This window comes from Trichechus manatus, unplaced genomic scaffold (assembly GCF_000243295.1).
Source record: "Trichechus manatus latirostris isolate Lorelei unplaced genomic scaffold, TriManLat1.0 scaffold00010, whole genome shotgun sequence".
NCBI classification, from domain to species: Eukaryota; Metazoa; Chordata; class Mammalia; order Sirenia; family Trichechidae; genus Trichechus; species Trichechus manatus.
This window is the reverse complement of record NW_004443946.1, coordinates 6,272,798-6,288,610: the sequence shown is the minus strand read 5'-3', so window position 1 is coordinate 6,288,610 and position 15,813 is coordinate 6,272,798. Positions and strand designations below refer to the sequence as shown.

Genomic DNA, 15,813 nt, shown 5'->3' with positions numbered 1-15,813 from the left:
GTTAACTAGTCTTACTTTATTCATCCTGGCTCACTGCCTGTTTCCTGTTCACACCATAGCAAATGTGATCTTTTCAGAAATGTAAATCTGTTCATGTTTCCCTTCAGCACCCTCCTTGAAACACATTAGTGTCTTTTGTTTGCTCATAGGATAGAGACCAAAATACTTAATATGACCCACTGGGCTCTATGTAGTGCAGCCCCTACCAACTTCCTCTTGTACCATGTTCCTGCTCATTCTCTGTGCTTGAGTCACACTGGCTTTTCATTATCTGAGATGTGCTATGCTCACAGGCAGTTTGCACAAGCAGCTTTGGTCCTTCAGATGCCTTTTTCAGGGAAACCTCCTTTGACCGTGCTGCTCTTCCCCAGTCATAAGTTCCCAGCATTGTATCTCTCCTTTCTAGCCCTTTTCACAGATACAATTTTGCATTTTTTTTGCCTGATCCTTTTAATGTAGGTCTGCTCTTTACTAGAACATAATATAAGCTCCCTGAGGGCAGGGACTATACCTTTTATTTTTTTATTTTTATATGATTGTATTCCTAGCACTTGGCACAGTGCCAGGTACTCATTAAATGTTGGTTGTATGGATCAACTGATAAATGAACAGTTGAGCTCAACTCTCCACTTTAATTTTATGTTAACATTTACCATACAAAGTTGTTTTCGGGACATTGTACTTAAGCGATTCTGTTGAACTGTAAGCAATCAGAGTTGACTGAGCCTGAGTCCTTTTTCTTGTAGGAAGGAATTTTTGGCCTTACTATAATATTGGAAGGGATGAAAATGCAAAAAAAAGGAGCTATACAAGTTAAATCACAGCATATTTTTCATTTAGTTCTTGGTCCTTAGACTATCAAGATTGCACACGTAGCTCTGGATATCAGAGCTAGAAGATAGAACTTTCAAGATAACTTGGTTTTGCATAAACAGAAATCTAAAATATATGTTAGTTTTGATAATGTGTCCTATCTTTGGTTGAAGAGAAGATGGAAATTCTAGTTTTCTAACTTCTCTATCTTTCTTGAAAGATAGAAAAAAATGGAATGGGGTTGAATCCTAGCTTCAGGAAGCTGCGTAAGACTTAGCATCTCTTCGTCTAAAGAGAGCTAAAAGAATGGAAGTACGTAACTCCTGCAAGGGTGTTATTTATTGGCTAGTACCTGTTGGTGGGATATAGTTTCTGGTTGTATAAGAGCATCATATGGTATATTACACCTTACATATTACCTGTGTTCTGAATTTAAAGAACAATTTAAGATTGATAAACATTTTCTGCTTTAACTTACGCTGTCATTTACCCAACACAGGATAAGATTGAAAGATTAAGATGAAACAAGATTGGCTGTGTTTTGATATTAGAAGCCCTGGTGGCACAGTGGTTAAGTGCTTGGCTGATAATGGAAAAGTTGGCAGTTCGGAACTCACCAGCCACTCCGCTGGAGAAAGATGTGGCAGTTGGCTCCTGTAAAGATTACAGCCCTGGAAACCCTATGGGGCGGTTCTGCTCTGTTATATAGGATCGTTTGAGTCCAAATCAACTAGATGTCAATGGGTTTAGTTTTTTGGTTTTATGTGATGATAATAGTTGAAGTTGAGTAATAGGTGCATAGGGGTTTCACTATATTATTGGTTTTACCTTTGCATGTATTCGAAGCTTTACATATTGAAAAGAAAAAAAGATTTCCATCATTTTGCTTACAGTTCGTAATGGTGCAATTCATTTGCGCCTCTAAAATGGGTGCTTTATCCTCACAGTCATTTAATTAAGTTTATAAACATTTATTGGTCTCTTATATTTTTCATACTTTTGTTATTTGTATTTTTCACAGTTGTGAGACCCAAAAATGAACCAATGTCATCATATTGATTCTAAATTCAATAAGATAATTTTCCTCTTTGTCCTGTGTAGTGCAAAAACATACTTGCCTTACTTTCCAACAGTAGACAATGATCCTTGACTTTTCCCTTCTCCAGTTCTGATGAAATTGCATGTTATTATGTGTCTGGTTCTTTGAGTCATTTCTTAGGCAAAGAGAAAGTAAAGTATACCCTTACATACAAGATGAAGAAATGTGTGTGCTTAAATAATGTACTTCCAAAGATTGGTAGACTTAAAAGCTCTTTTAAGTATTCGTTTGTTTCATTTTAATACTTTCACATAATTAACACTTACAGATGTGAATATAGCTTTTTATAGGTATTGGATTTTATGACTTTAACATGTAGGTATATTAAAGTCATGGCATTTTACATGTGATTTTTTCCCCCCTTTTCTAGAGTGAATCTTTGGTGGTTTGTGATGTTGCTGAAGATTTAGTGGAAAAGCTGAGAAAGTTTCGTTTTCGTAAAGAAACGAACAATGCTGCCATTATAAGTAAGCTAAAAGTAATTCCCTGAAAGTTACATGGTCTTAGTTTGTGTTGATGTATCAGGACTTCTAGCTATATTGAATAAACTGAACCTTCAGAAAGTAGTGTTGCCTTCTCCTGGTTCATTTAAAAACCCTTTTTAGATTACATCTTAAAAATAAGTAACAGCTAATGTTCCAGGACAGGGTTGGAGTGTCCAGCCTCTACCGTAGTCCTTTCAGTGCCTGTGTAACTCTGGAGGTATTCTTGGTCACTTGGGGAATGAGGATTCCCATTTTCAGTAATCCATACAACTCCATGCTTAAATTCTGGGGACTAAAAGTAGCCTGGCCAGTCATCCTCAAACCTTTGCCTACACCTGAAGTGGTAAAGCTCAGCATTGTGTTCGGAGTGACTTTGGGTTTTACTCTAGTTCTAGATGTAAACTCTGGTTTCATGGAGAGTTCTTTTAAGTGTCACCGACTTCTGAAAATGGCAAGGATGATTTGCATATTGCCTCTTCTACTGAGCTGTGTCTGATGTTATGCAGATTTTCCTTTTTTTCTTAGGTGACATTTAATATGTGGGTAGATGAAGGATGAGGGAGTGAAAATATAAAAATCCATAGACTGTGCTTAACAGAGATACATCTGGCAAATGTGAACTATCAAGGGTAGTGACAACTTGTCATAAATTCTGGTTTTATTGCAGATAAATATTACAGCATAGACATACAGTTCTTAAAAGTGAGAATGTGTATCAGTGTCATATTACCACAGAAGGTGAAATTTGAGATCATATTGTATCTCAGGATTTAATATGCATTTAGTACAAAAACAAAAATTTTCACTTTTTCAGACTAATGGAAAGGAATAGAGGTGTAAATTATCCAAAAAAAGTATTTTGATTTGGCTTTGGATTGTTTTGTTACATATATTTGAGTATAGTTATCTCTGTTATTTTGGTAATTCGCTTTCTCAGTATAATGATACTGAATCATGAAATCCTGACTCTGGAGATGCTGGGAATCTGGCGATTTTTCTATCCTGACATCCATCTGGTCCACTTTTCCCTTACACTAGTTCAAATCATGTTGCACATAGACCAGTCTCAATCACAGTCATCCTTTCAGACTTTTTCTTATTATCTAGGAAGTTGTGTTTGAGTTACAAAGTTCTTCATATGTACAGTGAATAGAAGGAATTGTCATTAAATTCTAAATAATCAAGTTAAAACCAGCAAGCCAGTTGCTGTAGAGTCGAATCTGATTGATAGTGACCCCATGTGTGTCAGAGGAGAACGGTTCATAGATTTTCAATGGCTGATTTTTTGGAAGTAGATCGCCAGTGTTCCTTCCAAGGAGCCTCTGGGTGGACTCTAACCCCCAACCTTTCGATTAACAACTGAGCGTGTTAATCATTTGCACTACCCAGAGCCTCCAAATAAGCAAATTAGATGCTGTAAATCGTGAGTAAAAGCTTTTAAAAGCTGACTGCCTGAAAAGCAAAGCTAGCTAACAGACTGTAAACTAAAACTGCTTGTTGATTTTGGTGCTTCTGTTTCTTGATATGTTAATTTTAGATGCCAGAAAAAAAAAAAGCCTGAGACTGTGTGGGATGAGTAGATCAAGTTCACATTAGAATTATAGTTTACTTTTATGTTTTTATTTTAGTGAAGATTGACAAGGATAAACGCCTGGTGGTACTGGATGAGGAGCTTGAGGTTTGTTCAATCAGCTAAATACAATTTTATAGTTAAGGAATTATTATTGCTCAAACGATGGTATGTTAGTTACATATACTTCTTCTAAAATGCGTTCTGAACCTAATTTAAATGCATGCTCACTGCGCATAAAAAGCATGTGCCAGTTAATGTGTAGTGTATTGTCTTGCTAATATAGCCATCTTCTTTAAAGGATGAGTGAAATCCAGTGTAATAAATGATAGAAGGTAGGGCTTTGTGTCCAAAAAACTGAGTCAACTTTATAACTTGCTTCTAAACTGGATGGCTAGTAATATAAAAACTAAGACCCTGTAACTTAAATGTTTAGTTCATCAAATTAATTAATTTTCCCCCTTAATCTGATGTTGTTGTTTTCTCTGAGGAGATGGCTTGTCTTAGTGTTTCCTGACACTGGGAACATTAGCATAGACTACTGTGCCTTTCGGCCCTATGTTTAGTTAATAAGTGGAACTAAGTGGAGTGGGCTTTGACTAGAAGGAGAATTTAGTAACCTCAGTTTTATGTACAGTTTAGTAAAATAAAATTTTACTTTGTGGCATGTGGTTCTGAATTTATAACTATTAGTAGAATAGATGTTCAGTATATCTCCTTAAGGATTTATGGGTAAGAAAATATTTAACAATTGCTTTTTTTTTTTATCACGCCAGGGCATTTCACCTGATGAACTTAAAGATGAACTACCTGAACGACAACCTCGATATCCTTTTTCTTTGTGCTTTAAAAAGGTGTTTTCTTTAGTGGTCAGGATTTTATTTGTGAAGCTCATTTGTTCAACTTTCAAAAGGCATATATTTTATAAAATTTCCTTCTATATTATGATCACAGCCAAATTAAAATATATATGTACATATTGAATTAGAAGAAATAGTTGATGTATTCATGTGATGAATTGCTTCCTTTTGTAAAGAATTCCCTTTGTGACAATGTGTGTACAATAAAAATTGAGGGAAAAATCCATATTGGCAAATTCATACTTTTAATGAATTTCTTTTTGAGAGAGTATATGATTTTATGATAAGCTGTTTTTGGGATCCATTAATAATTTTGTGGAAATATAAGGAACAGTGTAGATATGGCCTAAATGGATAGGATAGAAATTTGCCACTCTGTAACTCCCCAGGTATGTATTTTCTTTCAGAACTTTGTTGGTAAGTACCTGGCTCAAAACACCATGGAAGAAAGGCCTGGCAATCTGCTTCCATAAAAGATTACAGCCAAGAAAACCCTATGGAGAAGTTCTGCTCTGTAACACATGGGGTTGCTATGAGTCGGAATTGGCCCAAAAGCAATGGACACCTGGCTCAGAAAGAGCAGTAATTTTAATTTCTTTAACTTGAGAAAAACCTTCATTGTGTATAGTTATAAATATCAACATGATGATGGAAGAGTTTCATATCCTTTGTGCTTTATTTTCTCCAGTCCTGTTGGTAAGTGAATTTCTTTAAATAGTGTATATTTGGCCTTGATATAATTAAACAAATTTTATACTAAACAAATTTTATGCTTTTTTTTTTTTAAGATGAAAAGTGTTAAATCACCTAAATTGAGGGGGGTGTGTGTGTGTGTCTATGTATATGTATGTATGTGTGTACATGTGCACACATGCATGCACCTCTAGAAAGAAGTTGCTATAAGGCATCTTCTCTTAGAACTTGCTTATGTTCTTAGGATAAATTCCTAGAAGCGTCATTGTTAAACCATATGCACATTCTAGGGATTTTGAAATGTAATGACATTTTTAAATATCAAAAGTACATTTTCTTAATGTTTTAATCTTGTTTATAGATACGTAAACTTTGTGTATAATCATGGCATACATTTGTTTATCTTTAAAATAGTAGTTACCAATAATGTGCTTATAATCTTGAGAATGGTCTCAAGAGTAGCTTAAATTAGATATTAAAATGGTTATTAGTATTTAAGACAGGCCGTCATCACCAGAACTCCCACTACCACCACCATTCAAACCCACAATAAAGTCTCTACTCACTGAACTCTTCTCCAAACTTTATTCTTTGTATCTTTTACTTAGTTCTTAATAGGTACTGCAGTGTATTTTAAAATTAATATGTAAGCAGACTGTAACTTTTTTTTCAGGGCAGATCTCCCTGCCCCACTGGCCCACCACCATAGTAAAACCTTACACATTTTAGGCATCCGTAAAGTTGATCTTGATATTTAATGTCAGAACGAAGATAGTTGCTGACAAGTTAAGTATTTGCAAGGCTCTAAAAGTCTAGCCCCGCTTATTTTTGCTGCCCTGTAAACTTATTTGGAGCTCTGGCAGTGCAGTGGTTAAGAGCTCAGGCTGCTAACCAAAAGGTTTGGCAGTTTGAATCCACCAGCCACTCTTTGGAAACCCTATGGGGCAGTTCTTCTCTGTCCTGTAGGGTCGCTATGAGTTGAAATCGACTCGATGGCAATGGGTTGGTTGGTTGGTATAGACTTATTTATTTATAATTTAGTTATGTCTCTGTGCTGGTAGTCTGCAAAATAAGACTCAAAATACAGTCTGTATACATTTAGACTGAGGTTTTTGTAAACTTGGTGGGAGAGGAAATCCTAAATGTTTCATTTTTAAAAAGTAAATAATGAAAACTTATCATTTTTTCAAAATGTCTGTCTTATTTCCACACTAATCTCTCTTTTCCAGGATGTAAGCCTGAACAGCAGATGATGTATGCTGGGAGTAAAAATAAGCTAGTCCAAACAGCTGAACTAACCAAGGTAGTATTTATGTTTGGCTTGCTTGTGAGATAATATTTTCCCTTAAAAAAAAGATTACTGTAGGAGAAAAAGATTCTGTAATCCAAGACTTTGTTCTTTTTTATGATGACTTACTCTTAGAATTAATGACTTTACTTTTATTTACATATGAAGTACCTGTTAGTGTATAGAGCAATAGCTAAAATAATCTGAAGGTATAAGTATTTTTTTATATAGTTGAAAGTTATTTAGACCAGAGCAGAAAACTAGTCAAAGCTTTTTATTAAGTGAACATAGGAGGATAGAAATCTTTGAACCGGAAGGTGTTTTATGAATTGGGAATTATAAGTTGATTAGAAGAAATCACTTTCATTCAAAATCTAAGCAGCTTTAGAAAAGCTACTATTTACTGTTCAGTCTTTTGAGAGGTCTTTATTTTTTCCGTAATGTAGTTTCTAATAGATTTTGTAATAAGGTCAGCACCGCACCTTGTCTGAGCGCTTTACCGTAAACTAAATGAACCAAGTTTTGTGCAGAAATTCCATATTGTGCAGTTAACTGTGGTTTCCAAATTTAAAATTAAATTATTGAAATTGTTAAGAATTGTAATAAAGCTAGGACATTCTGTTTTATATGAGATGTTAGCTTTAAGATTTAACATGTCCTCATTGTTTAATGGCATTTTTGAAGGTTAAAGGTGAGAGGTACTTGCTCTGAGACTTTATATAACTTCCACATATTAATTTGAGTTGAAAATGTGTATACATTTAAGATTTGAAATAGACTATTACATCACTAAAACTGTATCAAGAAATATTTCCTTTCAGGTTTATTTTAGTGACATCGTCAGTGTTTTCCCCTTGAGGGAAACGTTCAACTCAGGGAATGTCTTTAAGTGCCCTCTACTTTTTCCCTTTAGCCCATATGATTGTCATTGGTACCACCAACTTATAGACGCTACCTTTTTCTAATTTGTACCATGTGAACATGCTGGAGCCGCTCTAAGGGGTTACGGGTTAAAAAGGAGCCCTGTGATCAGCCTCATGTCTATTCTAATCCTTGGCTTGCCCTAAAGTGCTAGAGTTGAGACATTACAATTTACAAGTTACTTTTACAGATAATCACATTTAATCCTCAAAACAACCCTGTGTCAGCTTGATGGTGGTATCCCCATTCTGTAGATGAGAAAACTGAGGTTCAGAGGATTAATGACTTACCCAAGGTTGCATAATAGTAAGTGGCAGAGCTAGGATTCAAACCTACATCTTCTGGTCCCAAATCCCCTCCTTTCTGCTGTATTACATTTTCTTACTATAGCTATTAAACTTTCTAGGTCTGTGCTAGTTCAGATTCCTGCCTGAGATTTGTGGCTCTGGACTTCTATCCTTATCAAAACAGTCTATAGCTGGTATTTCCATTTGATGCTCAAACTAAGGAGCACCTGTATAAGTTCCTCCAGTTCCTAATTAACTAGATAAATTTTAGTTGTGTATACTTAGGATGTTTTTTTGTCTCTCTTAGATTTATAGAGGGTAGGATTTATAGAGCTGCTCTTTTAGGGTGTTTGTAGGTTTGTGGTTTTAAGAGAATTTTGGTTCTATACCATTTTGATTGCTAAACTTTGGAAACTGAGTACTGAGCATTTAAAAGAAGTAAAGGATCTCCCGAAAGGTATATCTAATTTACACAGGTTAAGTCATGACTGGTATGAAAGGAAGCAGAATTTGGTATTAATATTCAAATATATAATATGTTTGATTTTTGCTTTGAGAATATCAGTTATAACTCAAGTTTTTTTCTTAAGGTATTTGAAATACGAAATACTGAAGACCTGACTGAAGAATGGTTACGTGAGAAACTTGGATTTTTCCACTAATGTGAACTTCTGTGTTTCTAAAGTATTTATGTATTAACCTGACCATACTGGAACCAGACATAAATACTTATTTATGCCTAAAAATGCACTGTTATTTACAGTTTGTTTCCTGCAGTAAAGAAAAATCTTCATTTGTGCAAAGTTTGAACAAAGAGGAAATTATCTTCATAGTAATGAAACTTTGTAAAGTGTTTCCTTATATTTGTAATTGTTAGGTGGACTACTTCTCTCCAGGAACTTTTTGCACTCTTGTGACTAATTTCTATAACTTATGGTTCAGAATTTGTTACTATTTACAGACACCATTGGAAAGTGGGTATTAGATTGTGATAGACAACAGTTGCCTCCTTTTGACAAATACTGGATATTAGCAGTTTATATATGAAAATAACATACTATCACTTGTCAAATCTTTGAAATTAATTTGGGGTTAAAGACTTGAGTGACCTAATTTTGAGCCATGACTAGTAATGTACTGTAGTGTAACCTACATTGCGAGTACATTTTTCATCAATTCTGTACCTTCTTTGGTTTCCTGTATCTTTTTAATCAAGTCCAGAAATTGTATTCATCAATCATTCTTAAAGTCTGGAAGTTAGATTTTATAGTAAAGTTATGACTATAACTATTAGGTTTTCTTCTTTTGGAAAGTAGTGTCTTAATCTTAAAAATTGGTGGGTTATAACTAATCAAGGGCTTCATTTCTGATTATGTCATTTCTAGATAGTTTGGAAGCTAGGTTAATAACACTATTTAGAAAGCATCTCCTAATGTCATATGAACACTAGTTATTTGAAATATGTTAACACTGTGCCTTTGATTTGTTAGCTTTAAAGTTAGTTTAAAACTTTTACACTGCCAGTATTCCAGATTTGGTGAAATCAATACTTTTGTAAAGGGTCCAAGTAAAATAATTTTCTAATGTGTGTATCTGAAATTTGTAATAAAATCAACTTCATTTTTTTTAAATTCCAACTATCTGCATGCATTGGTGAATATTTGGCAGTTGTTAGTTATAATTTTAGATATATTTGTGATTTAAGTTTGTGCCATCGGGAAAAGTTACTTATCTTAAAACTTTGGCCATAGTTAATAACATTAACACATCAATAGAATTTGCATCTTATATTCTAAATGTCAGAAGATGCTCTAATTTTGAGCCAAATAATTAACCAGTTTTGTTAGATGCAAATATCCTTGGCATAAAGCAAGGATTCTGATATATAGTGTACTCTTAAAAATGTAAGTAACTGTTTAACACTAGTTTGACAAAAGATCTAGACACTCAAGACTAACCAAATTTAGTGGGTAAATTCTTATATTAAGAATATTTTAGTTATTTCAAAACTAGCAAAGACGTTTTTCTGTGTTGGTGTTTTCCATTCATATGTTCTTTGTATCCTTTTTGAGGTTTCTGTGCCAACTTCAGTAAAGAGGTAAAGATGGTTGAAATTTTCACAATACTGAAGAGAGCATCTTCTCTTCCCAATACCTATAGCTTACTATTTGACTCCACTAATCTAGAAATAAGGAAGCAATAGGAAGTTAGTTGGAGATGAGAAAGTGGTAAAGTGGTATTTGTTTTGGTTAATGAGTGAAAATGAGTCTTTATTCCAATTTCCAGAGAGAGAGAAAACTTCACCCAGGAAGTTTATGAATTCTTTAAACAGGTATTTTGATATTGGAGAATAACTTGCTTAAAATTCTGCAGAAACGCAAATGTTATCCAAGTGAATGGAGAGTGTTAACGTTTTTGAATGAAGGAAATAAGATTTTATTTCACTTGGTTCACAGCAATAAGAGAAACTGACTAGGGCTGTAAGAATGTAGTTTTTAATGAGGTTCCTTATTGTGTCTTGTGTGGTTTTTTTGTTTTTGTTTTGAAAGCTCTGTCCTCCATAATGTTAGATAATATTGACCTGCCATACACAGAGCTCTTGGTTCCGCTGTTCTCTAAAAGGGGCAAGGAGCTGTAATAAATCATGCTTTTTTGAGCTTCTCTGACTCTCCTTATTAGTAACATGTATTTTTGCAAGACAACAGATTGAGGTTAGGGGATCAGTAGAATGATTTTTTACTCCTTGTCTATATACTACTAAATGTCCTAAAGGGAGATTTATAAATCCCATGCGCGAACGTATTCTTAAATTTTATATAAATTTCCCTTTTATCTGACCAAATTTTGCATTGTTCTTTTATATTTCCTATTTGATCTTCTTTCTGCCTTCTCTCAAATGGTAACTCTAGATTTCGTAATTCCAGTTTTTACATTCCATATCTTTCTGGTACAGGCTATTCCCATTCAGTCTTAAATTGTAATCTTTCCTTTTTGGCAGCAGCTTTTGGTCCTGGGAACCTCCTTCATGGTCTTCTAAATCAGCATTAGTTTTGAAATTGTTAGCTTTGCATAAGTTCTGCATAGCATCTAATGTTGTCAAAATAGAGCCAACTAGTATTCACAGTATGTTTTCAGTATGGTTTTTGTGGCAACATACATGACTTATGAAGAAAACTGTTCTCAGGTTACTATGCTGAAATTCCAAAATGTTGTCTGAGTTTTGAATAGTATTTACTTTGTTCTGGTATTGAAACAATTGTTAGGAAAAAGTTGGTTGACTGTTTTTGTTTAATTGACTTCTAAAACGTTTGAATTGTCTATTTCTAAAAAGTTTACTAAATGCCTAGTGCAGTTAAACATACTCTTGTTTAAGGGTGTTGCTAAATTTTTTATTGTTGTTACTAAATAATCTTTGTAGCAGAATGTCTGTTAGCACTTTTCCCTCCCTTTTTATCTCCTATTTTCAGGAGTCAAATGTAGCCATAAACTGAATCCTGGTCTGACACTTAACTAAAAATTTCCAGTTAGGGGAGTTTACTGCCAAATTAAATTTGGCTGTTTTCCCCCCACACATATAGATAATAAGGAAGGCATCCTTTAAAAAAAAAAAAAAAATGTGTGGACTACTTTTAAAACCCAAGCAATGTCATTAATCCATAATGTGGACTAGTGATGAATAGATATTTTCATAAGAGTTTAAATGCTGATATTCGGTGGAAGTAGAGAGTAACTTGTATTCTGTCAGTTCAAATATTCTTAGTACGGTTGCTTTCCCTATTTGTTCAATAGACTGATAATACTGAAATCTACAGAATTTGAGCCTTTACAACTTATGTGAAGGGATGTCTCAAACATTTTCTGTCAAACCTTATTTTGTATTTCTGCAAGAATGTAAATAATCATCTAGACCACTTAAAATCAATGGTCCCAAGTTGAATATTCTTGAGAAATTTGTTTCCTGTTATGCCATTTGACATTTCAAATCAGTGATCATATTCCTGTAACTACATTAAGATTGTGATAGAAACTTTTTTTGTTTTTGTTTTTTGGAATATAATTCATGCACATGTAATTACTTGAATATTGTTTGAAATCACTAACATGTCAGGGCAGTTCCCACTGATTTCAATGGTCCAATATAATCTCATTCCGGAGGCTTGAAACATTAATGGTCAGTCTTGTGAATTTTAACAGTTCCCTGTCAATGTTTAACAAAATCAACAACTGGCACAACGTCTTATGCTGTGGTTTCAGTCTCTGCTAGTTCATACTGCATGTTTATTTTGGACAGTCTTCTGTTAAGCATGGTGCTTGTACTGGTTTAAATAAAATGTTAACATGAAAGGACTTGTAACTTTTCATTTTTTACTCCCCCTCCATTCCCCTTTGGAGTTACTGTTAACCTGTCTGGCTCAGTTGTGGCATTTGTTTGAGCCACATACTGATTTAGCAGTTAACTTTATCTGGAAAAAGTGACAGGTCAAATAAACAATAGTCACTTGGCAGTGTAGGATTGGGGGAGCAAGAATATAACAAGATTATAATAATTTCTAAAACTTGGTCTGATGCTAAAATGATTCATTTGTAGAAAATGTTGAGAAATCAATGGCTTAGATCCCAGAAAATACAGTAAACAACACTAGGGGTGGCGAAGTTATTTCAAATGGTGAACCCTTGTTTTCAAACGAAAAATCAGAATTCAGGAGGGCTGTGTACTCCATAAGAAATTCAATTTAAAGTTCTTTAATTGAATATAGTTTATCAGTATTTATTAAACACCCATTGAAGACCTATGCTGCCTTTGGCACAGATTGTTCTACATGGTATATGTTTGACACCTACTGAATGAATACAAATCACTAATACATAGTTTTTAGAGTTTACTGTATACTTCTCATGGTTGAATGTATAGTAATAGTCACAGTTTAAGTTTGTGAAAGGAATTTTTGCCTTCCTGTCTTTAATAATCTCACAGGGAGAATTGAGCAGAACATGGAAACATTTATGTTTTCCTTATTTCTCAAATTTGGCTGCTTAGCTATTCAAACAGCCAGCTCCTAAATTTCTTCACCTTCATTAAAAGAATCATTGTCTTTTTGTTCTTTTGGCTATTCAGCAGCAAAAAAGCATTTGTAACCACTTAACCATCTCACTGGGCCCACTCATTTGTATGAGGTTACACCATGAGTGGATACTGTATCCTTGTACAGTATATTTTTAGCTATGCTGGGGAGCCAATTAGATTAAAAATCTTATTGCTGAGCATCAGGGAGTTTTCACACAGATAGTTCTCTTATCCTTCACTCTTTGAGATATGCCTCTAAAAAGAAACCCGTTGCCATCAAGTCTATTCCGACTCCTAGCAACCCTATGCCTCTAGGCTACTTGAAAGCTCCTTGCTGAAGTAGCCCTCTTTTTCAGCGATAGGAAAGAAAAAGCAGAATGCCTAGGCTTCTTCCAAAACCACCCTGTAGTACCCAGACAGCTGAGGGGTGGGGTGGGGGTGACTTCTAAACTCACTATTACCTATACAATTTAAGTACAGATTCTTTTGCTCTGGAATTAAAGGATCTTCATATTTTGGCCTATCCCTTACCTGTACTAAACAGCCAATCACAGAAAGGCCCACAGCCCTTTGTTAGGTAAAAATGCTGCAGCTAGTATTCCTGCTGAAGGGCCAGATTTGTTCCATGTGGCTGTCCTCAGCCCCTACCCATCCTCAAAACACACAGGACTTTCCTGCTTCCAGCTCCAGCTGGTTGAGCCCAAGGGCAGCCAGCCTATGATGTTGCCTGACTGGTACCAAGCAATGAGCTGGGACAATCATTTCTCAATGCCAAGAACTGAACTAAAAAAATACGAAAAGATTTGAGACAGCAGTGGGAGCTGAACCTTAAAAAAATGCCATTAGATGGAGAACAGGCCATGTGCAACCTACAGAGCAGAGAGAAGGAAGTGTTAAACATAATCCTGATCAAAAACGGGAAAATGCAGAGCAGAATTTCACACTGTCATGGAATCCAGATTTTCTGGAGCCACAGAGGCTGGATGAACCCCTGAAAACTATTGCCCTGAGATAATCTTTAAACCTTAAACCAAAAATAATCTGCTGAAGTCTTCTTAAAACCAAACAATAGTTTAGTCTAACTAGTAAAGATTGTCTGCCTTGAGCATTGTGCTCTTTTAAGAGCTATCTATGTGGGATCAAATTAACAAAAGCAACTGGAAAGATTAGATAGGAACCTTAGGGGGCAGTGAGTTTTTGTTAATGAGGAGGAACAACTCAGAAGAGGAAGGTGCACAACTCGAAGAACATAATGTCACTGAATTGTCCGCGTAGAAACGGTTGAATTGGTGGATGTTTTGCTGTGTATAGTCTCAACAACAACAAAAATAACTTATAAAAAACAGTTAAAAAATGAAGAAATAGGAACATAAGGTTTTTCCAAGCAGTCATTCTGTACGCATGCAAGGAGATCATTTTGTTTCTAAAAACAAGTGACTCAAAGTAAGCTACTTAAAACTTATTAAAATCCCTTGAGTTAGCTCAAACCAATAATATTTGATTGTTTCATGATTTAATAATTTTCAAATTAGGGGAGCTGGCATCTCCCTGCATGAAGGAAAAAATAAAACTGAAATGCTCCCAGCAAAGAAAAAGGCAGGAATATTTAATAATTGAATTGGTGGGTTGGGGTTTGTTTTGTTTGTTCTGGTGATGTAGTTCACTGCTTTTAGTTTAGAAAGTCCTTCCATACCCAGGGATTTAAAACCCTTCTGTTTTAGCATTTTCTGGCTAACTTTTTTAAACAGAGTGGAAAGCTATTCAAAATCAGTAATAGAGGTTCAGTAAGTTGACTGGTTGTTATTTGTGTCTACTATTTATGATATCATCCTAGTTCAGCCTAAGTGGTATAGGGAGAGAATTTAAATTACTAATATACCTCAACAATGGTTCTAATGCATTAAAAATATTTTTCCCAATACTTTGTGATGGATCTTGACTGAAAGCAGAGAATACCAGAAAGATATTTACCTGTGTTTTATTGACTATGCAAAGGCATTTGACTTTGTGGATCATACAAATTGTGGATAACGTTGCAAAGAGTGGGAATTCCAGAACACTTCATTGTGCTCATGCAGAACCTGTACATAGACCAAGAGGCATTAGTTCGAACAGAACAAGGGAATACTACATGGTTTAAAATTGAAAGGTGTGCATCAGGGTTGTATCCTTTCGCCATACCTATTCAATCTGTATGCTGAGCAAATAATGCAAGAAACTGGACTATATGAAGAAGGACACGGCATCAGGATTGGAGGAAAACTCATTAACAACCTGCAATGTGCAGTTGACACAACTTGCTTGCTGAAAGCAAAGAGGACATGAAGCATTTACTGATGAAGATTAAAGACTACAACCTTCAGTATGGATTACACCTCAACATAAAACAAAATCCTCACAACTGGACCAATAAGCAACATCATGATAAGTAAAGAAAATATTGAAGCTGTCAAGAATTTCATTTTATATGGTTCCACAGTCAATGGCCGTGGAAGCAGCAGTCAAGAAATCAAATGACTTGTATTGCATTGGGCAAATCTGCAAAAGACCTCTTTAAAGTGTTGAAAAGCAAAGATGTCATTTTGAGGACTAAGGTATGCCTGACCCGAGCCATGGTGTTTTCAGTCGCCTCATATTCATACAAAAGCTGGACAATGAATAAGGGAGACCGAAGAAGAATTGACACCTTTGGATTATGGTGTTGGCGAAGAATATTGGATATACCACAGACT

The 15,813-nt window shown here is 35.0% G+C and overlaps 1 protein-coding gene across 1 annotated transcript; it reads left to right on the top strand.

The window, feature by feature from the left end:
- The first annotated feature begins 6 nt into the window (after nt 1-6).
- Nucleotides 7-12,360, top strand: GMFB (glia maturation factor beta). The gene is made up of 6 exons (XM_012560080.2): nt 7-2,379; nt 4,026-4,075; nt 4,744-4,793; nt 5,441-5,523; nt 6,750-6,823; nt 8,607-12,360. Coding segments are annotated over exons 1-6 (330 nt in total). The 5' UTR covers nt 7-2,378; the 3' UTR covers nt 8,679-12,360.
- The last annotated feature ends 3,453 nt before the right edge of the window (nt 12,361-15,813 follow it).

Excerpts from the sequence above, each read along its gene's own strand:
- GMFB (XM_012560080.2), top strand. Across the intron at positions 4,076-4,743 it reads TACTGGATGAGGAGCTTGAG|GGCATTTCACCTGATGAACT; the intron begins GTTTGTTCAATC and ends TTATCACGCCAG. Across the intron at positions 5,524-6,749 it reads TATTTTCTCCAGTCCTGTTG|GATGTAAGCCTGAACAGCAG; the intron begins GTAAGTGAATTT and ends TCTCTTTTCCAG.